This window comes from Buteo buteo, chromosome 17 (assembly GCF_964188355.1).
Source record: "Buteo buteo chromosome 17, bButBut1.hap1.1, whole genome shotgun sequence".
NCBI lineage: Eukaryota > Metazoa > Chordata > Aves > Accipitriformes > Accipitridae > Buteo > Buteo buteo.
Genome location: NC_134187.1, coordinates 2,081,061 through 2,103,616, shown reverse-complemented (window position 1 = coordinate 2,103,616; position 22,556 = coordinate 2,081,061). Strand labels below are relative to the sequence as shown.

At 40.9% G+C, this 22,556-nt stretch overlaps 2 protein-coding genes across 2 annotated transcripts in view; one reads left to right on the top strand and one right to left on the bottom strand.

Moving 5' to 3' along the window:
- The window catches only part of FZD3 (frizzled class receptor 3), a 64,430-nt gene extending 42,691 nt beyond the window's left edge, over window positions 1-21,739 (bottom strand). The window contains exons 1-2 of the mRNA XM_075048884.1: window positions 21,658-21,739; window positions 16,058-16,578 (exon numbers count right to left, since the gene is read on the bottom strand). Coding sequence (XP_074904985.1) covers window positions 16,058-16,246 — 189 coding nt within the window. The 5' untranslated portion in view covers window positions 16,247-16,578; window positions 21,658-21,739. The remainder of the gene's footprint in view (window positions 1-16,057; window positions 16,579-21,657) is intronic.
- A 257-nt stretch (window positions 21,740-21,996) lies between these two features.
- FBXO16 (F-box protein 16) overlaps window positions 21,997-22,556 on the top strand; it is a 36,972-nt gene continuing 36,412 nt past the window's right edge. The window contains exon 1 of the mRNA XM_075049808.1: window positions 21,997-22,051. The gene's annotated coding sequence lies outside the window, so the exon portion shown is untranslated. The remainder of the gene's footprint in view (window positions 22,052-22,556) is intronic.

Genomic DNA, 22,556 nt, shown 5'->3' with positions numbered 1-22,556 from the left:
AGAACAAATTACCATTCAAAAACTGTCATGTCTTACCTGGCTACATTAGGATCAACATCTCCTTGGGCATAGGTTCAATGACTTAATTTTGCTCCTATGAAAGCCCATAATGAATCTAACCTAAATACTTCAGAGACTGATCTTGCAATATCCACCAAGACTGTTGCTTCGTAATTTACTATTATATAAAAAACCAAACACAGTTGTGCCAAATGATTTTACAAATGTGTTTGGCTACACATTGAAACTTTTCTTTTTTCTGCCCAATATTTATTGTCCAAATTGAAAATCAAAAGGAATACTCAGGTAATACAATAATGCATCTCTAACAATGGAAAAATCAGGTTTTTTGGTATCTATGGCTTGGAAAGAAGCAGAGCATGACGCTGATCCAATGTAACTATGTACATAAATAATATGATACAAATCGAAGAAAGAACATAATCTGTTGGATTAATGCTATAAAAATTATTCTGAATAGCAAACAAAACCTATCTATAAAATGAATGCTAATATTCTAACAGCTGTGTCTTAATCTAACATTACAAACCATCTGTTATATCTACATACCAGCAAAACCACATACACACACAGACATACACACACGTGTCAACAGTTGGATAGAAGAGCAGATTTCCATCTTCGGGCCTCAAAATTAAGGATATTTCATGGCAATATTTAAAACATATTGTCTACTGGCTTGACAACTATTTATTTTCCTTCCCTCATGCTTAATTTCCAGGAAGGCTACACTATCAGTCTAGTATATTAAGCTGTCTTTTGGTATAGTTAATTCTAAAAATTAGCAGATTGTTTCACATCCATAAATATTGTGGGAAGGTTTTCCTGGATGTGTGGTCTACACTCCACAAACTCTGCAGTCCTGCTGTCCCCTATAGGAATTTAATAGAGCAGGATCCAATCCAAAGCAAGCTGCACCGTCTCCAAATCTCAATTCAACAGCACCTTCCACTTCATTTTACAGTCACTCTACTACAGCTGTTACCATTTCTCTTCTCTCTCGTATAACAATTACAGTTTTCAGACTATTTTGATTATAAGGGTTCTCAGGGGATTATATCTGGTTTTGCGATTATTTTAGCCAATTTCTAACACAAGAAAAGTAAAGCTGCAGTACTTAGTACTCTTCACATGTATTAATTGGGTAGATGTGGGCAGATGATTATATAAGCCAGATTTTAGTCAGGAAAACTTGTGTATTTACCTGGAAGTTTGAGTCTCAGCATTACCAGGGGCTCCATGCAGAATCACCCTGTACTGTTGCTGTTACTGCAAGCCAGTACAATAAAGCCATTACAAAAATAAAAGGTGACCCGGCTAGTTGATTCTTGGGATTAACTTTCTATATTTTGGTATTATGCATGAAATTCTTCCCATGTACTATCTGTACAGCACGTACAGCTGGACGCAAACAGTGGGAAAATGAGGCAGCTTTTAGGGAAATTTTCAGTCTTTGAAAGAGGTTTTTCTTTCATTATTATAATTCTACAGTGAGTCTTTCCATTCTGAACAAATGTCAGCTACATTTATTGGGATGGCTTTTTTACCTTTTAAGAGTTTGTCCATCCCAAAGTACATTTCTTTTACCCAATTACAGAATTACAAGAGGGTCACTAAACAGGTGCCTCTACTTCATCAGACAGTAATACAGAACAGGAAAGTTAAGACTGAGAAAATCTCAACTTACTCCAACATATTAAATGAAAATTCATTTCCGCTCAAAATAGAAGCTTTAAGATAAAGAGTTGGTGACTTCAATTTTTAACTGTTTTAAAACCATTAACCATTTTTAAAAAACATGTCCGAACACAGCAGCTGTAAATTAAAATTTAAGATTCATCAGTGGATACTATCCCTTCCATTTAGTGCCAAGTTAATGGGGTCACAGATGAACTCTACAGGGGAGGAAAGGGAAAAGAATTAAAAATAATTGCAGTTGTACACCACTTCTCCACTGGACAGAAAGCTGTTACCCACCTCACACGCATCGGAATGACCGATTGTGAAAGCCTCACCAAAACTGTCAAACTAAGAATAAAACCAAGCTCCTAGAGTTGATTTTTCTTCCCTACAGTTAATAATTTACCAGATAAATATTTGACAGGAATTCCCACAGTGCCTCTGCTTATTTGTTTCTGCAGCACCCTAAAAGCGTGCTTACTTCTCTCAAAATAGGTTAAATAATATTTTGCCCTCAAAGGTCCAGAAGTTTCTCCCTGTTGAGGACAGAAGTTTGTGCCTAGCTCTCTTCTGTATCACTAACATAGTTTTGGGAAAAATTGCTCCCACAGTGTATCCTGCACGTCTCTGAAACACTCTAGACAAGTAGGACAAGACCTAACACAATAACAGGATTAACAAGAGAGTGGGAGGAGAGAGGGGATACAGATGGAAGGAAACAAGGGAAGACAAAAAGATTATGCAACTACTCTGTGAGGCCCCTACACAGGATGATAGACCCAAATTCTTTTCCAGTTAAAAAGAATAAAGAGAAGCAAATATCTATGGGTACTGTGGAAGAAGTACCTCTTCAAAATGTATCTCAAATAGTAAGTGACACTCACAAGCACTGTAAATGTACTCTGTGTGTCAGGTTCTGTATGGAATACACTGTAGGGGTGTTTGCAATGGGGGAGTCGACACAGAATGGAATCAGTGGGATCAAACTATAAAAGAGCAGGTCAGATAAATAGGAAAGACTGCATTGAATTGCTTGGAGATACAAGCATTCAAAGGTGGTACAAGAGACAAGAGGGGGTAAGTGTGTTTTCCCATTGATTGCCTCTTTGAATAACTGCCCAACACTGCAAAATCCCTTTTATATATATCTGTGTCTAAAAGGATAGAAAACGCAATTGACCAAAGACCAGGTGTGGGGCTATAAGGTAGGGAAGGCAAAAAGAGCTAGAAGCCTGCTGTGATAAGCCCCATTTGGTTAGCCACAGCAGGGCTCATCTGGCAGACCACAGAAGACCACTCAGAGGGCGTTTCTGCTCTGAAGAACCATAGGAAGTTCATACAGCCAAGCTGGCTTTCCAGCTCCCTTTGTCTCAAACCTCAAAAGCAGCAGGACAGGGACAGGATAGTGGATAGGAGTGTACGTACGTGCATTTGTTAGTGTTTCATGATGAGTTCTGCTCAATAGCTCTTTGCCAATTTCAGTAATACTTGGCTCCCACTGCCTCCCACCTCACGGATGAGGACTAACACCCAGAGATCAAAAAGTGTCCTTTAACCCATCACACTGGCTCCTCTCTGATGGGTACAACAGGTTATGTCAGAGGAATCGGCTACCACTGTAGGAGAAACGTAAGCCACAGATCTTTTACAGTCCTGGCTTCAATTCAACGCCCCTTTCTTGAGTCCCCTCCATGACCCTGGCTACTAATCGCAACTAGTATAAAGTGGGAGGGGAACCAAAGCCTAAATTTTAAAAGCCTGGAAGCTTACTATTTCCAGACAAAAGCAACTGCCTCCCATTGTGTCAGAAAAAAGTAACTGATGGATCTGAAGAATTATGTCGCCTTTTTGTGATGCCACTTAATTAAGGTTATTCTGAATAACAGGAATAATTTAGTTGCAAAGTAAGACTAAGGAAAATGTTTGCGTACTCTTCAGGGTCTGAGATTTTGCAGTATTTTAGCCACAAGACTTTGTAAAAGTGCCACTGGAAGACAAATTTTCAAATCAGACTATTGAAAAGGTATTTCTTCCACATGAGGTAAAGACTATTTTTCTGTAAGAACTAGACAGACTATTTGTCATTCAAAAAGCTACAGAGGAAAATCTGAAGACAAAGTAACTTCACCATTCTTTAACAAATTTAAATCAAACTTTAAATAATTAACACATTTGTAAAATAAGCAGATAAAATGTCCCAAAAGCCACTTACTATCACGTGACACAAATTTTTGTTTTCTTCATTTTTTTCTTTATTATTGACAGTAAGCATAAAAACTGAAATCCAAGGTCAAACTTTGTTACCACATTCTTCTCTGCAGTTATATTTCCATATTGCACCTGCCCAGATCAGCCCACAATGCTAAAAATGTAGAATAAGAAACCAGAAGGAATACTCATGAGCAGGGATCCAACTAATGGGTCTGCTGATTCTGAATGGCATATATTCATCTACTCCTCCACAAAAAAGGATGCACAGATGTTAGATAATTGACAGTATGATTGAATCATTATGAAGGGAAAAACTGTAATACATGTAAGTTTTCAGAGAAAAATATTAAAACCAAAAATGATGCTTTTGGACTTGTGAGGGGGGAAAAAGCTAAGTGAATGGCTGACAAGAATTCTCTCATTGAATTTACAAAGAAAGATGTTTCTTCTTGCTCAGTGCCACAAACATGACAACTTTTGTTCTATAAATCAAGAAACAGGGAATATAAACAAGTTTACAAATTGAAAGCAACTTTTAAAAGATAAATTTCAGGTTTCTACAACACACAAAGATGAACTACAAGAAGCCTTCCTTCCTTGTTCAAATTCAAATTAACCAGCCCTTTGTGCTTCTGTTCTCTCCTCTTCTCTTTTCAAATTTCCTTCCTCGTTTCCATGGGAACCCCCTCGCTGACAAGCCTCCGAGCAGAGCAAGAGGCCAAGCTTAGCAAGGGGTGTGAAAAGGGGAGAGAGTCAAAGGGCAGAATTTGGCTCGGGAGAATCAAGATGCCAACCTTTGTCACCCCACAAAGAGGGGGTAACCATAGGAACTAACTCTGTGGGACAGGGGCAGGGAGGAGGAGGGAGTATCATGGCCAAATTCACAAAATGGGAAACAAAATGGGGAAGGTATCATTAAAAACGCAACACTAGAACCTACAGTGAAAAAAAAAGTCTTACAAATGAAAAAAATTAAAATAAAACTTTAAGGACCGAGTATCCAACCTCATGCTGGTTTTAAGTCCACAAAATTGCACCAAATTAATTTATATGAGACCACAAAGAAACTGGGCAGATCCAATTATCAACTCCAACACGAGTATTTAACGTTCTCCTGAAAAGATGCTGAATACTCCCCTTGACTTTGATGGGCTCTGAAGATGTTTTCTGAATGCCTCACAGATAACTGGAAACAACACAGCTTCAGGAAGATTGCTATCAAGTGATGGCTTCAAACATGCAGAGCCTGTTTACACTAACAGTTCTGCAGAATATGGAAGGTAGTCTAGTCATTGTTACTGCAAGAGCAATCCGACAGTGCAGATTTACATACAGTATATTAACATGGTATCGCATTCATACACTACGTAAAAAGATAAATACAGCATACTTTTATTCTTGTACCTTGTAAAAGAGACAGCAGGAGGATGAGGCATGAAACAGCTCTATAAAATCACAAATGATACATAAAGAAAAAATATGGTCCAATTGTTCACTGCATCTTCAGCACAAAAAGTAGTGAACATAAAAACAGCAGGTGGTTCATTTGAAGAGGGGAAAAAACCGCAAAGACAGCAAATTCTTCACACAACACCTTTAACTTACATAACTATTTGCCACTGATTTGTGTGGATGCTAAAAGAACGTATGAGTTCAGGAAGAAAACTGATAAATTTGTAGAAAAATACATCAACGGTTACTAACACAAGACATCATTTCCAAGCCACAAATTGCTGAATATGGAAGAACAGCCTGGGTAGATCTATGTTACATACCTGACCTGTTCTTATCTGCTCCACACAGCACCCATGGTGCGCCACCACCGGGTGACAGAGTACCAGGCTAAACAGATCTCCGGTCTGACTTTGTGTCGCTGTTCTTAGGTTCTTACATTTATCCATCTCCTCCCCAGTTTCATTTCTACTAGCCTGTCTCTCACACCAAATATAGTCTTTTAAAGTGTATTTTATAAAAAATGTTATTGTTTTGCAGGTCCAAAGTGTTGCAAGATTGAATAATGAAATCAGTTCAAGAGCACTGGGTTCCTCAACAATTAGGGATATTTTGCAGCCCACAGGCTACTTACCTTCTGTACCAGTTTGGTGTTAGGTGTAGGACAAACACCGGCTCGGTTTCCTCCAGAAAGTCACAAAACCCTGCTGCATTTGCATCTCTTAATAACCAAGATACAAAATGGGGGGTAAGGCAGCAATGCACAAATGAGGCACATGTGAATTTAAGAAGATTGGTCCTTTGAAAATTAAAAACATGCTTTGATGAACTATTCTTCCATACCACAGAACACAATAGCTTCACAGCCAAACAGGAACATCCTATTGATACAAAAATGATTCAAATCCACAAAAGCCATCCTAACTTTCTCTAGAATCACCACAAGAAGAAAACTGCAGCCATACCAACAACACAAATGGTAAAATTTATGACAACTGCTCCTTGATGCCTAAGTTGTTACTCCATACTTATTCTCCTCTTGTCAATCTGTTGTGGCTTTCTTTTTGAATCCAACTATCCTATAACTGGAACCATCATCACACACTAGAGAAAGCAAGGAAAATACCATTTCCAAGTGACCAGCAAAATAAAAAGCACACTCTAGTGAAGCCACACAACTTTTAAGTAGTCCACCACTATTTACATCACTGACAACTTTCTACACAAAAAAACATGTTTGGAAAGAATGGTAAGTCTAAAGGACAGAAAACTGAAGAGCTTCCAACCTATTATGTCAGCTCACAAATTATAACTGAGATATCTAAATAAACTTTGTATCAGAAGAGCGTAAAGGGGGAAGAGAGAGGTAGTAACTTGGACTAAACAGAAGTGTTGACTTGATTCTATAGCAGACACGCTAGATCTCTGCCCTGCCAGGGACAGAATCTAATGCATGTACATCCAGAATACAAGGTAGCTATTTCAGTACTAATATAGCAGAACTATATCCTCCGAGTTACACATACTACTAGATATAAGGCTAAGTCTAGTCACTGTAACAAATACTAACCTGTACTACTACAGCATAGAATATATGATATAAACATGTTTTTTGTCCCACAATAGCTGTATCTAAGAGAATCAGCTGGCTGATTTTGATTAAGGTAAAGAAAAAGCATACAAAGATAGGAATGAATGTCTGTAGACTTGTGGTAGGTAAGAGGAATGGTAAATAGTAAGACAAATATTCCCTTAATGCTCCCACACAACATTCCTTTGCTTCTGAGTTTACACTTGCAGAAATAAAGCTAAAACTGACTATAAAGTACATTGTCACTTAACTATTCAAAATAAATTCATGTGTGTTCCACCTTTCCTAATAATTCCTCTTTAAGCCTACACCAGATGCTACAGAATTAGCCACAATGCAGAGCCATCTGCCTTCATGACCCTGAAAACAAGCCCACTGTGAATAGATGTTGATTAAGATGTAGATCATTCACTTTAAACTGAATCATTACATAAAACTAATGTTTTTTTCATATGCTTGCACTAAACTGTTAAGGCTAAACTTCGTTTCCATATTTCCAGTTGAATCATCATTCAGAATTAATCTTTTATTCAAGAAAATATGAACATGGTGACAGAGTTCATCTTCAATGTGCAAGCAGTAGTTTATTGATTTAACAAAAAAACCCAAACCCTACTTCTCTTCATTTTCTCTCTCACTACTAGTCTGCATTTTGAAAATATTCATATGGCATCTTGTTCTCGTTAACAAACATAGAAGACTAGAAAACAGTATTTCTGAAATTATTCTCTGGAGAACATCTATTAGCCAGGCAGAAGAAAGTAAGGGTTTCTTACACCTGCTATCTAGCTTTACTATTTGAGCACTAATTATCTACATGGAGAAGTTTTAACCCTTGTGTTCTTTGTATTCCTTTTAGAAAGAAGCATCTCTTTAGTACTCTATTCTTTCATGGTGCTCTGTACAGCATAGCACTATAATACCTTTATCTGGTTTCTTGAAGTGAAATGATATGGCCCCCAGAGGAAAAAATTGGAGACTCACCATCGTAATTGCTCAAATTAAACAAGCATCCACTCCACCTTAAAATGCTAGTTATAGTTCATATTCCCTTTGATTGTTGTCCTAAGATGGACCACATGCTCAGGTATGATCTAGGTCCTCAAATCATTTGGTTTGCTGCTGTGGGTGTGGGTACCTCCACATTGACAAATACCTTCCCTAGCAAGTCTGTATTTGACAGTCTGATTGTCAGAATTGCAATGCTTTCCCAAACACAAAAAGCTGCAGGCAACACAGCCAAAAAGTCCATCTTTTGTGCCTCTGTTCCTGGACATTACTCTGTTTGGGTTAACTGCTTCAAAAGATTTCTAGCCAAAAGACAAGGCTCTTTCCCTTTCTTACTTATTTGAGCCTCTACCAACTTCAAAGCAGGTACACATGCATAGCTTTATGCTCTATCTGAATGCAAACAATTATCTCACTTGGCTGTTCTTCCTGTCCGAAGGGTCTAAATGCTTCAGTATTCATTGAATATTTAATATTCATTCAGATTATCTTGAAGTTCACTGGACCTTAATGTGAAAAGGATTGAATTGATGGTCCTAATATGACACCACCTAAGGCTATGTTCAAGAAACAGCTTCCTCAGAAGCCTCATTTTACAAAATTGTCAGATCATACTAACTTTTTTATGGATCTCTTTAGGGATGTAACAGTTCTAGTTCTTCTCAAATTGTCCTTACCCACTCAGGATTTCTACCACTTTTGCACAACACTCATGCCCTTTACAGGTCAAGACTGAAACCACAAGCTGATGTGTTTCAAACAGACAAGCCTCAGGTATTCCTAAAGCAAGAACTTCTAAGCGGTGTGTTATCAGGCACTCCTTTGCTTTGCTGCTAGTCTACAGAATCATCTTTGCAATTCTAGCTTTGAGACATTCTGGTTCCACAATAAACCAATCTATATCTTTACGTGACTATTTCTAAGGTTAAAAGTCAGAGTCAGAATAAGAGAATACAAAGTTAATGAAAGAGTAGGCTTTAATCAGCTGGTGCACAGCTTGCATTCTTATGATCATGTACAGTTCCATTGTTCAGTAGGCATCATAATCTTACACACTAAAGAGAAAATTAATCCTTACTGCAAATTAGTGTCTAAGATTAGGGTGCTTACAAAACATCAGCTGATTAAAACCTACTTTTCCATTAGCTTTATATTCTTCTATGAGTTTTGGATGCAGAACTGAAGAATACAGAAAGCCAAGGAAAAGTGCTGAGGTTTAGGAGGATATAGTGCACGGCCAGGCAAAAGAAGATGGGGGGGCGGAAAGGAATAAATATCAAATTAAGAGGGGAAGAAGTTAAGTATTTTCCACCCTACATTCTCCCCATCCTTGCTGATGAGTGCGAAAGAAAGAAAGATGCTTCCCACTTGTATCCAAAAAAATCACTTATAAATAGGAGGAGGAATGGGGCAGCACTATCTCCCAGCTCCAAGGAGGGTAGGAATCATAATCACATAAACCAAGATCTGTGAATTTTGCACACTTGTCCCTGGCCACTATGCAAATCAAGAATTGAGAGACAACATTCCATGCTGAGTCCAAACCCCAATTACCTGAAATCAGTAGTAATATACACCTGATAGAAAAGCTGTTTGAGAAACACCACTAAAAGGAGCCACTTAACACTTAACCTACCTATACTGGAAAAATGCCTAACTCTTATCCCAGATGCTAAGACCAGGCTGGGAATAAATATAGCTATGTCTTCTGTTGAGGCCATTTTTAAGCATACTCCTGTTCTTTTCCACTTAAAAAAAGACAAAAAAATTAACTAAGACTCCAAAGATCACTGCGGGGAGGAGAAAAAAAAAATTGCCACAAAAAAGAAACTGTGCTATACACACAGAAATATAGTTAGCAAGGGTATGCAAATCTTGCAGCACGCACTCTGCTCTGCAGCAGGTCAATGGCATTACCCTCTGCAAGAATCAGTACAAGCAAGAAGCCACTAGATTTCAAAAAAAAGAGTATGAAAAATCATGTGTCTTCACACCTGTAGTTGCATATTCTGTGACAAAGTCCATTAACTGTTCACTAGCTCTGCTTCTAAGTATTCAAAACTCCATGACTGGATAGTTTATTTAGATTAATCCAATGATTCCCAGCTGGTGAACCCTGCCACGCTGATGGAGTAGGAGCATATGAGTCAACATTACTCCTCTCCCCTTCCAGCTACCTCCCTCACATGGCAAAAAAACAAATCAACTGCAGGATAACATGATTTCTCTATTTCCCCCTTTGCATCTCCCACCTACACACTAGCCAACCTACCTATGGTGCATTCATAAGTCCCTACTGCTGCTTTTTTTTGATATGCAAAATGGGAATGGAAGTTGTGAGAGAGTGCAAAGGAATAAATAGCATGTTATCTTGTCTGCCCATATGGTGACTGTATCATCTCATTTCTGGAGCATTTGACCACCAGTATAATCCCAAAAGACAATGCTTCTGCATTCACCCAGAGGGACCCATTTAGCCCTCAACTATGTCTGGTTCCTGTCCTTTAAATCCTCTTTGATGCCTAGCATCATTTGTGAGGTTCCATAAAAAACAGGGTAAGAAGAAGGAAGTGCTGGCAGTACATTTAACTGCAAAAAGACTGGCAATCATCATATTAAGCCACCTCTCTTCATCAGTGACAAAAAGCTTTAATAGCATGCTCCCAGGCTCCAACAGGCTACCAAGTTACATGTTCTCTGATAAACATATTTGTCTACAAAAATTGCATTAAGGCAGATAAAAAACACTGCTTGCTAGTCTTACGCATAAGCAAATCCTTCAAGGCCAAAGGAATATTAAGTGGAAAAGGGACAGAAGATAATTCTTCATATGGTAGCAATAATATTCCAAGAGGTGGGTAAACAAGGTCAGATCCCTCAGGGGGATAGGGGTAATTTAACTTCTCGATTGTCACTGCTTCATTCAGCACACGATCTATGTAACACAGCAGAACTGTGGCAGCAGCACAGTGCAACATCATCTCAATGTCACACTGTCATCATGAACATATTTAGAGGGAAGTTTTAACAGCATAGCTGAGAGAGACTATGCTAAATGGTTATTGTAATCAAACAACCTGCTAGCAGATTATAGAAAATTTTCAAGACACCTTGCAATACGTTCTACACGACAGCATGGAGCACATAAAAGGAATGACCCCGGAGAGTCAGGCATCGTGAGGCCCCCGCTGTGCACAGCGGCAGCCACTGTGCAGTACTGGAGGGCAGGACAGCTCCCAGCTCCGCGCCTGCCCGGACAGCTCAGCCTGCCCGCAGGCTCCCCAAAATACCTGCCCTTTACACCCAGCATCTCCTGTCTCCATACTCTGCCGTGACTAGCGTGCTAGTCCGTATTAACCAGCATTACTCCTTTTAGAAAGAAGCAGATGTAAAATGACTCTCATTTTAGCCTCTGCTATAGCCAAGCGGGTGTTAGCAGAGGTTGGACTAGCACAACTGGTGTTTTGTCCTCTACCAAAAGGAGTAAGCCCCTTTAGAGGTACTTTGGAGTAAAATAACACTCCAGGCCCTTGAACACAGAAAGCCCTCCCTTCAGTCTTCCCGGATTAAAGCAGGCCTTGTTGATGTAGCACAGCAGAAAGCTTAAGGCATTATCTTTCCTAGGAGTAAAGAAAGACATAGGAACCAGTTACAGTATGGACCAATATACACCAAGAGGGACTCCTGATGTCATATTCTATTTTACTTTGTTTAATCAAGAAGGTTAATACCAATATTGCTGCAACATAACAAGATGACACTGATGACGTGACTTATTAGCCTTTATTATAATTATGAAGGAATCATAGTAGCTTAAAGTCTCAAAAGGGCAACTAACTGATTTTTTGAGTTTTCAAGAAATAACAATAAGTAAGTTTTTAAACAGTTCCTTCAATGAAGTTGAAGTTCAACAGTTCCTTCATTCTTTCTTGTATTGTACTCTATCAGTACAAGCAAGCTGAATTTTTCTTATGGGCTTTATTAGGAACTGTTGTGGAAAAAAGTGGTACTGAAAAACTGTAAGAATTACAAGGTTCCCTCCCCCCCCCCCCCCCCCAATACACAAGATTAATCGGACTGATTCGGCTGCTATATTATTTTATGCTCACAGCTATTTGGGAGGGCTTGGAGATGAGAGATATTTACCAGAAAATGTCACAATGCAAGTTTTAATAGACTCCATTCAGTTCAAAATTTGAGTGCTCCATCCATTTGACTGCAACATTAAATAATCTCTAAAAAGCCAAATAACAAAAACTTCCTTCTTGCTAAGTACAGATTTAAGGGGCAATCTAGACTAATACAAGGAGTGGAAATATATTTAGGAAAACCTGTGCCTCTTCATTCTTTTTTTTCCTGTTCAACTCCCTAAAAAACTCTGCCATGGAGGCGCAGGCCACTGCATAGTGATTTTAAGCTTGATAATAGCCTTGTTTCCTTGCATGGCCTTCACCATTTTTCATGAAGCATTCCAAAGCAGCCCATAGTTCACCCCCTGACTGAAACCACTGGCCTATGTGCTAATTATATTGGCAGAAGGGAGTACTATACATACACCCACAACACCAATGCACCCATGCTAAGTTTAAGAATAGCTTTGGCATTGAGCTAGTACCTGAATTGCAGCAACACAGTGTTTCATGCAAGTGCAAGCTAATTTATGCTATTAAGTTGAGCTTTATACCACAAAGTGCAGAGAAGTAACATTCGCTTCTCAACTGTTTCTATCTCTGTAGCAGAAAGCTACTTTACAAAGATAAGAACAATTACACCAGTTACTCTGACTCAGACTGAAGGTCCATATAATTACTGCTCTGCTTCCAACAGTGGACATAAACAGACTGTTAGTGAAAGTTATATTTTTGACAGTTCTCTGAAATCATTGGTTTAATATGCAACAAAAGCCAGAGAAGTTAACATAATGTTGGTCATTACTAGGAAGCTATTAGCAGCAAAAAGTGTGATTTTATTTATAAATAAATCCCTAGTGTGCCATTCTCATCTCCACACCTCAGCGAGGACAAGGGTAGAAAAAGGGACAGAGAAAGTTAACTAAAATTACAGGAATGAACCAGCTGAATTGCAAGAAGAAAGTCCAAACAGCTGGAACACTTCAATTTGGAGAGGAAAAGCCTGGGGGATAAAACCGAGGTTTCCAAAATCACAAGTGTAACAGAGGGTTTAACTGCAGCACAATATTGCATGATACTGGAACAAAAGGTTATTAAATGAAACTGGCAGGAAACTGGTTTGAAACAAGTTAGAGAATAAGTACTTCTTCACACGGTGGCTAGTGAACTGGTTGACAGTATTATATACATAAAATAATTTAGAGAAATTCATTGAAAATAGTTGCACTAAATGATACTAAAGGGAACAGGCAGGGGACTACCCTCTAACATCCATAACTCAGGGACTGTGGATACTGGGGAAGCACCAGAGAACCAGCCCACAGACAAGAGGTTTGCATCCCTTCCCTAAACAGTACCTCCTCTTGCCAGTAGCAGATATGGAACGCTTGGCAAGATGGACCATGAGCAGGCCATTTCTTACGTTCCCTAAATGCTCTCCCAGCCTGTGACAATTTCTGCCAAGGGGAAGAGCCTGAGGTGTTTTTTTTCTACCTAGTCACCCTCATTGGCCATTGGCAGCATTATGTTCCAAGCTATGGTCCAGTCTCCTCAAACTTTTTGCATCCACAATACTGTCTATGAGTTTCACAGCTTTACTGACAGCTATTTGAAGAACCACCTCTTCCTCTTTGTTCTGACTTGGCTTCTAGCAAGTCTACCATCTTGATTTGATGGAGCCTAGTTCCTGCGCTAGAAGAGACAGTGTACAGTCAATCCCTATAAACCTTTGCATGCCAATTATGATGGTAGTTGTTGTTGTTGGGTTGGGTTTTTTTTTTTTTCTATTTTAAAAGTAGGCTAAAGGACCCTGCCATAGTCTAACACTCCTCCTTATGGGATATGTTCCATAAGCCTGTGGTCATTCTTCCTGTTCTCTGGACTTCTTTCAGTTCAAACACACATTTTTTGAGATAGCTCAGAACTTTACACAACACTCCAGCTATTTGTGAGCCACAGGATTATATAACACCACTGCAACGTCTGGTCTTCATTCCTTTCCTAATTATTCCACATCTGATTTGCCTTTTGGCTTTCTTACTGCTCAGTAAGCTTTCAACTCATATTACAATAGAGCAAACCATCGTAAATCCAATGAAATAAGCTGACCTCCACCACTGATGTGAAGAATATTATTCCCCCAACACATACATATTTATCACTTTGAATGTCCTCAACAATTTTATGGCTCAATGTATCTCAAACATAGTCTCAATTTACAATAATCTCAATTTACATAATCTCAATCTTTACAATTCTTATTCTGATTTGACCTTAACTAAGTTACTCACAACAGTATCAATAGGCTTTCTCATCTTACTGCTAATGTTCTCTTCTAGGTCATTTAAGAAAATACAGAACTGCACAGATCCCCAAAGCCTTCCACTGATAATCTGCTTCTCCAACCACCCAGCAAAAACAAAGCCCACTATCTCCACACCTCCACAAGCCAAGTCCCAGAAGTCTTCAATCCAGTTGGTTTCAACAATTCCATTAATATCCTAAGTTCCACCTTTCAAAGATGAAATAAACAGTTTGTACACACCTAGTTGTTCACACTGTTATCCTATTAAACTTGCTCACTTGCTTTGGCTTTATTTTTCCTCCTTACAGTTAGATCATCAAAGGTCCTCAGAACTTACCAGAACCAATTCTAAAATAGAAGTCATTCCTGTTGCTATGTATTTAGTATAATTGAAATCCCTGGCCACATCCAAATGAGCCCTTGAAATGCAAGTCCATAGTTCTTTCAAACAAAGCAAATTCAAGGGTAGGAGTCTCTATTTTCTTCTTACAGTAAAAAGCCTGTCAAGTCTGGTTCACAACTCTTCCATAGAAAGACTATATAAAGGCTTGGCTTTATATTATTTAACAAGAACAATTAAGTTTTTATATTGTCAGGAAAAGCATTCAAAGATAAAAACATATGATTACTCTTTCTGTTCTCAGTGTACAGCAACACAGATCTACCAGCAAGGATTCCCAAGCACTTGAAAAATCCAAATAAACCTAATCTGCACAAATCTCTCATGAAAATTTGAACAGGCTGACAGCTAGACTTGCCTAATATTCTGAATTTCCATCAATTTTAGTCATATCACAGAATACCAAGTAAGGAAACTCCTTAGGCAGGGTGGCAGGATAGAGAACAGACTGAAGTGAACTTAAAAAGTCTTGTATAAACTAGACTACAGATAAAAAGAGAGTAAGCATGTGGCTGAAGCCCCATCGAGAAAGTTCTCCAAAGAAAGGTTAGACAAATATCAGTGGCAACGTGTCAGTTTTTTAAAAAGGAGAAAATGATTACGTGTAAGTCCAAAGAAGGTTTTGGGGAATAGTGGCAACAGTAATAAGGTACCATTATAACAAAGAAAGTGCAAGTCTAAAAGCTTGTCTACCAGGATATGGAACCGAAACAGGTTAACTAAATTGTGCAGGACAACAGCCTTTCTTGCAGCTGAGAAAAGCAGTACTAATAAATGAGCAATTTCCATTATTTTCATTGTATGTCTTATTATTCTCATTTTCTTCACACCAAATTTTAGGTGAGAAAGAAAAGTCCAAGTATTACAAAGCTACCAAAGAATGTAGTCTTCAGAACTAAAAATCTTCTATTCATTGTTCAGTATGCTATTTTTCTGGCATTTAGTTAAGTGACAGACCATTCAAAATATGCATTCTTGATCTGTCTAAATATTTAAAGTAACAGAGTAACATACAAACACATCCAGAGTATTTCACACTCGGTTATACTAAATTAGGCAAATTTTGCAGTCATAGAATATTTTAGTATATATTACAATACATCTTATGCATGTGGTATTTGTCTTTTATATTTAAGTTATTAACAATCTGGATTTTTTCATTTTTTATTTCTAATATAAATATCTTCCTGGATTTTGTTACCGATTATTTGTCAACTAAAGGCCAAAAACATATATATTGCTGAAAAAAATAGTCTTACCTCCATTGCTAATGCTGCTGTTTGCTGGTCATAATGATTCAGAAGATTAGGCATAAAGGTGGTATTGTAAGGCAGATCCTGGCACATGCGCAAGATGATGGGCTCACAAGAAAATAAACTGTGCCCTCTTGTGTGCCGCACCAAAATATCCAAAAGCCAAAGGTAACAGAACATCCAGCTAACAGCCATCCTTCCACACTGGGAATGGGGCCAGCTATTGAGCCCAGTCAGAAAGCTCTTTCAACTCCTCATGTACCCTCAAGTTTCACTTCAACAGCAATATTTTCAGTCCACGTTTAAGGTTCTTCACAACTGGAATACTCTTTGTATGCAACATTCTTAGCTCAGTCCAGAAGATGATGTATTTGAGACAGACGTGTGAGAAATCTTGCCTTTTCTTTTCTCAGTATTATATAGAATGTATTAGGTTAAGGTTTTAAAATATTTAACCACATTCCCACACAATTGACCCCATCGTGACAGAACAGCAGTCGAGTTATGTTCTTCTTTTCTTAGGTAACCTAGAATAAAAAAAACAACAAACAATACAGTAAAATGCCTTGTAATTGACAAAAGTATTTTAGCTCTAAATAGCCTGGCCGACAAATTGCTTCAAGTTCTCATGTGCAAGACTAGAGGGTCCCCTGACAAGTTTTAATCCTGGTTTCAGACTATTTCTGACGGAAAAAAAGTTGGTATGCTGTAAAACTCTACCCAAAAAGGATAGTGAAAATGGGGAATGTATTTACTATGAAGGAAATATTTTTAGAAAACCCCACACTTAAATTTAACCATGTGAGCATTACAATTGTTGACCATGCTGAAACCAAGCTATTTATGACTCAGCATCTCCACTGGTACATTCCCATCGATAGCATCTCTTTAGTTGCATGGCCTTGTAACTTCTGCTGAATAATTATAAAACAAAAACAAAACAGTCACCACCACCAATACACAAGTCCCAGCTTGCAGGACTGAAGACTACTGTTTTGCCCAACAAGCTACAGTCGTGGTTTGGCTACCTGTGTTCAAATATGTAATTTTAGTCTAGTTGTAAACAGCTTTTTTGTTGTCTCTAACACATTTTACTTGCACATGTATCTCATATCTTCCTCTCCAGAAACCATCATAACAGCTAAGGATAAGCCAGAAGACAGCATTCTTTGACCACCCCTTTCTGCACACACTCTTGAAGATGGAAATTGCAAAGGTAGCTACATACGGTTGCTCTGCCAGTTCCACTCTACCTATAGGGCCAATTTAAACAGCAATCATTCCCCAGGGGTGGATCTGCATTTTCTCAGCACTAAGGGGCTGGAGTGGAACAAGCAGAACAGGGACTCAGTATATTTTGCTCATTGACTGTTGAAACAAACTCTGAAGTTGGAGGCTAAAGCATGGAAAAAGTTGACAGTCTTAAGAGTACAAAGAGGCTCTTTTCTTAAAACAATTTTGTCTTATAGCAATGAAATTTGCAAAATTCAGTCTCTAACCAACTACTTAAAAAAAAATGTTAAAAAAGGTAACAGGAATTTAGAAATTTTGTTTGAACCAGAAGACCCCAAGTACTTCATCAATATTCCCAAGAGTAGGCAATCACAAATTTGAACAGACTTCCAATCTTGAGGGAGTAATGTTCCTCCTTCGATACTGAGGAAGAGAAATAAATTCTACACCTCAGAGAGGAAGAAAGTTTTTCCTTTCTCCCTAATGCAAACGTAGTAAGAGATACAAAAGGGTTAATTACCAGACTTCTGCTGCTATCAGTTGATCAAAAAAGTTATGTATGCACGCTTTTGTTTACATAGGCCCATCTTATGGTCAGAAAAATTAAATAGCATAGACCTCTTTAAACCCTCATATACTTTGCGGGTTGGACTAGATAATCTTGAGAGGTTCCTTCCAAGCTAAACAATTCTGTGCTTCTCTTTAAGAGCATGTGAGGCAATGTTTTTGGCTGTAGCTGTTCGAGACAGGCTGGTAAAAACAAACATGCAAATAGGAAAAAGACCAAGATGCTAAACATAACCATGTTAATTTAAGTTCATTGACAACTTGCTTTCACAGGCTGCTTACTCTCTCACAGTTATTGACAGGGAATCTATGTTTGAAGCAGCACTGAAGTACATAAAGAATATAAATAGTAAAACTGTTCCAAACCTAGGAAAACCAAAACATGGCCAAAAAAAAATGCAGAAAAGAGAACTATCTACACCTTAAGTTAGGTGGTAGAACCAGCCGACACAGCTCAAATCACAGTGTCTTGCTTATATTCTGAAGCAAGCAAGCGTTGCCGTGAAGAGCAGTCAACACACTGAATTTAAAAGATCAAAATTAGCCACAATATTTAAGACATGCTACATCTAACCACACCTGATTTCAGTCCAACTTCAAGTTCATATGGCCTTGAAAAGTTATGTCCTTCTGATCTACGGATGCCATTTCTCAGATTTATTTTTCAAGAATTTGGTGCCTCTTTCAAAAAAACCCCCAAACCAAAGACCTGCACTATCCCATCTTCGAGGCCAGCATTACAAGGAAATTACAAGTTATAGAGAGACAAAAATCAATTCCTACTTAGTTTTGTACAAGGTGCCTAATCCCCTTTGAATCTGGCCTTTTGATTTGGACATTTTACTAATAGTTTCCCAAACTCAGGAAAAGAAGCCTTTTCAGTTCGTTGTCATCTCCAAAACACTGGCTTCAAGCAATTTTTTTCTTCTTCCCAAACACTTTGGCCACCAACTCCAAAAGACTTGATTTAACAACTTCAGTAAAGGCAACTTGTAGTGTGGATTAGGAATTGACTTTTTAGCATGCTCCCTGTAATTCAAGTGCCGTTCCAGCAGTGATCGGTAGATAACGCTTCATAAGAGAGGTTCAGAAGCAACATAAGATGAACTGTACTCACACCAGGTATTGTGTTAAAGCTGGAAGCACAAACATTGGACAAACCCAGGTCAGGATCTAGAATCTTGGGAAAAACTCCAAGAACACTTCACACAAATCATCATATTAATGACATTCAAAGCAGAGACTCCAAACAAATCCACCCATCCTCTGACTTCCCCACAACCTCAAACTGAAAAAAACATGCAAATACCTGGACTCAATAAGCCACAAAAAGTTTTAATTGTGCAAAAAGCAGAAAAAATTTCATCATGTTCTTTCAGGAATTTTCCATTTTATGCTCAAGATCTTATTACAATATAGTATCAAAAAGGAAATTGAGAATATATTTTCTAGAGCCAGAAAAGAACACCAAATTATACAGCCTTGTCATGCACTGCCCTTTCACAGGGAAAAAAAAAAATCTAGGTGAAATTAAGAAAAAAAGACAACCATATCATTGTGAAAGGAGATGAAAGTTTTGCAAACGAGTATATAGATGAGCTATTAATTGGTGTAGACAGATGAATGCTGTAATAAGCAATCTTTTGTGTCAAGATAGTTTCTTACCACAGATCCAGTTCCGTATACACTTTGTTAAGCCTCTACATATGAAATTTTGTGGTTATTTTTATATGTATATAAAAACAAAACAAAACACTTTCGATGACACTGAGGATAAAAGAGGAGGAGGGGATACCTACCCATCTACCCCAAGGCACTGCAAAAAAACCTGCAGGCAAAAGGAGTAGGAAACAGCTAGTTTGTTAGTGTGGTTACAGATTTATGTATTAATTATTTATAATCATATGAAGCCCATTCAATTCCTGCTGTAAAGGATAAATTAAGACATGCATAGATGACTGTTATAAAGACTGAAAATAATGAAATTAAAGGGTTGAATCCCAGAAGTGAATATTTTTTTTCAAATAAATTTCAAAGTTACTAGGGGAGCAATGAGAAAAAAAGTCATAAAACTTTAGAAAGAAGTATATAGGTGGATTAATTCACAGTTACCTGTCCCAGAGAAATGGGGTGATAAAAAGACAAACTAGACTCCTCCTGTACAAGTGAGAAGACAAGAGGAGAATGTCACCTTAGTCATTCCCCACCCAATTCTGATCATGAAGAAAGGAAAGGAACTCACTCATTGCATACAAACACTGGCAGCATTTCCCCAACCCATTCCCACCCACATGAAGGCACAAAAGGAGAATACATTATTATCCCAACTCCATTTTAATTAGTCAGTGGGAAAGAAACTCCACTGCTGTACTCCCCTGTTTCAGTTCTGTTATGTATTAAGGGAGAACCACACCATAAACCTCCAAATCCTCTATTTCAGTTAGGAGTCCATGGAGGAAAGAAGGCACATGCTACACGCTCCCACTCTTCCATGCTCCTCCTCACTGTACTTCAAGGCAGAATGAAGAAATGCACGGTACCTCCTCTTCCCCTTTCCCTCCGCACAGTGACACCATGACAGTCCCTGCTCCACTCCCCGCAAGGAGGACAGAAAGGCAGAAACCCTTCTGGTGAGATTCTCCATGTATGTGGAGGGACAGGACTAGCATCTCTCTCCATTTGAGTTCATATTGCATGGCAAGCTAAAGGAACTGGAGGGGGAGCTAGCCATCATCCCTGAAGTTGGAAGAGGAAGCAGGGTGCAGACTGAACTAGCATCCCCTTTCCCCTTGAATCCTCACTGTGTTTTATAGGTAAAAGGAACAAGTGCACACATGGGACTAGCATCCTCTTGGATTCCTGCTGCGTTGCAAAGGACAAGGAAGGAGATATATGTACATAAGACTAGCACCCCTTCCCCCTGGGTTCCCACTGCATTGCAAAAGGAGAGTATGTGGATAGAGCTAGCATCCCCTTGGGTTCCTCCTGCACTGCAAAGGGAAAAGGGGGAGGGAGGCGTGCATGGGACTCGCATCCCTTTCCTCCCGGGTCACTGCTACCGCACTGCAACATGAAAGGAAGGAAGCGTGGGACTAGCAACCTCCTGGGTGCCCAGTGCACTGCAGAAGAAAAGGTGCGTGTGTGTGTGTGGAGGGGGGAACGGCATCCCCTTCTCCTCGGGTCCCCAGTGCGCTGCTGGGGGAAAGAAGGGCAGCGCGTCCCCTTTCCTTCGGGATCCACACACAGCAAGGAGAACCGGGGGGAGGGTGCGTCCCTCTCCCCGGGTCCCCAGCGCACTGTGAGGGGAAGCGGGGAGAGTACCTGGGATTCGCATCCCCTCCCCTTGGGTCCCTAATGGAAAGGGAGGGGAAACACACGGGACGAGCATCCCCTTCTGCTGTCTCCCAGAGCACCGGTAGGGACGGGGGGAGCGGGAATGCACGGGACCAGCATCTCCCGGCCCCGAGGCGCTGCTGAGGGAGAGGGGGTGGATCCAGCACCTCCATGTCGTTCAGCGGACGACAGGACGAGCATCCCCCGTCCTTCGGTCGCCCGCTGCATCGCGGCGGGGGACTTAACCCTCCGCTCCGCTCACTCCCCCGCCCAGAGGACGCTTCATGGCCGCCCCCCCCCCCAGCGTCGTCTCCGGGAGCGGGTGTCTCTGCCCCCGGCGAGCGAGGCGGCCGCTGCAGGGGGTGGGGAGGAGGGAAAAAACCCACATCCCTGAGGGAAACCCCCTGCCCATCTTCACATCCCGCCCCGCTCCGCGCCGCTCGGGCCCCAGGTCCCCGGCCCACCGCCGTTACCTCAGCGCGGGGTCCCGCCGCCGCGGCCCCGCTTCTTCCCCTCAGGTGGCGGCGGAGGCAGCGGCCGCGCCTCCTCGCGCCCGACCCCGCCGCAGCGCCCGCCCCGCCCCGCGCCTCCGCCCCGCCCCTTTCGCGCCGTCACGCCCTGCCGCGCCCCGCCCCTCTCCCTCCCCGAAGGGAACGAGCCAATCAGAACAGGTTGCTAGGTAGATCGGAACCTCCGGCCGTTTTGCCTTCCCGGCCCCCCCCTCTCCCCAACCCTGCTGGTAGGAGCTGATTGGCTGGCGGCCTCCCGCGGAGGGTGGGGGGGGGCGCGGGAAGCGGTTGCCATAGCGACGTGAAGCGGCCTTGCGGGAGGAGTAGGCCGCGCCGCCCGCGGGCGGGGAGGAGGCAGGTGAGGGGCGGCCCGGCCCGGTGGGGGGGGACCGCGGGGGTCCCGAGGTTTTTGGGGGGTGACCGAGGTCTGAGGGGACACGGGGTGAGCGGATCACTGTGGGAGAGCGTGGGGTAGCCGGGGGGGTTGCAACCGCAGCGGGGCACGAGGGGACTAGATGCCGTGGGTGGGACATTTTCGGGGGGGGGGGGGACGAAGGCGATGTGGCATGGGGAGGGGGTTACAAATGCGGCGAGACACGGTGGGACGGTGGAAAGAGAGGGGAGTACGAACTCCACGGGGTACGCGGAGGGGACAGGAGATGCAATAGGAGGGAGGGAGAGAGTCTGACGGGAAGATGGCAGACCCCAGCACGGCCCATGCTGTGAGGGGAGGGGGCCTCCGATGCGCCTCCGATGGAGGTGTAAATGCTGCAGTGGGGACACTGAGGCCCAAAGGGCCTGGGGTCTGCCCGTCTGCCAGCGCTGTCAGGCATGGGGCCCGAGGGGATTGCTGCTGCCTTTGG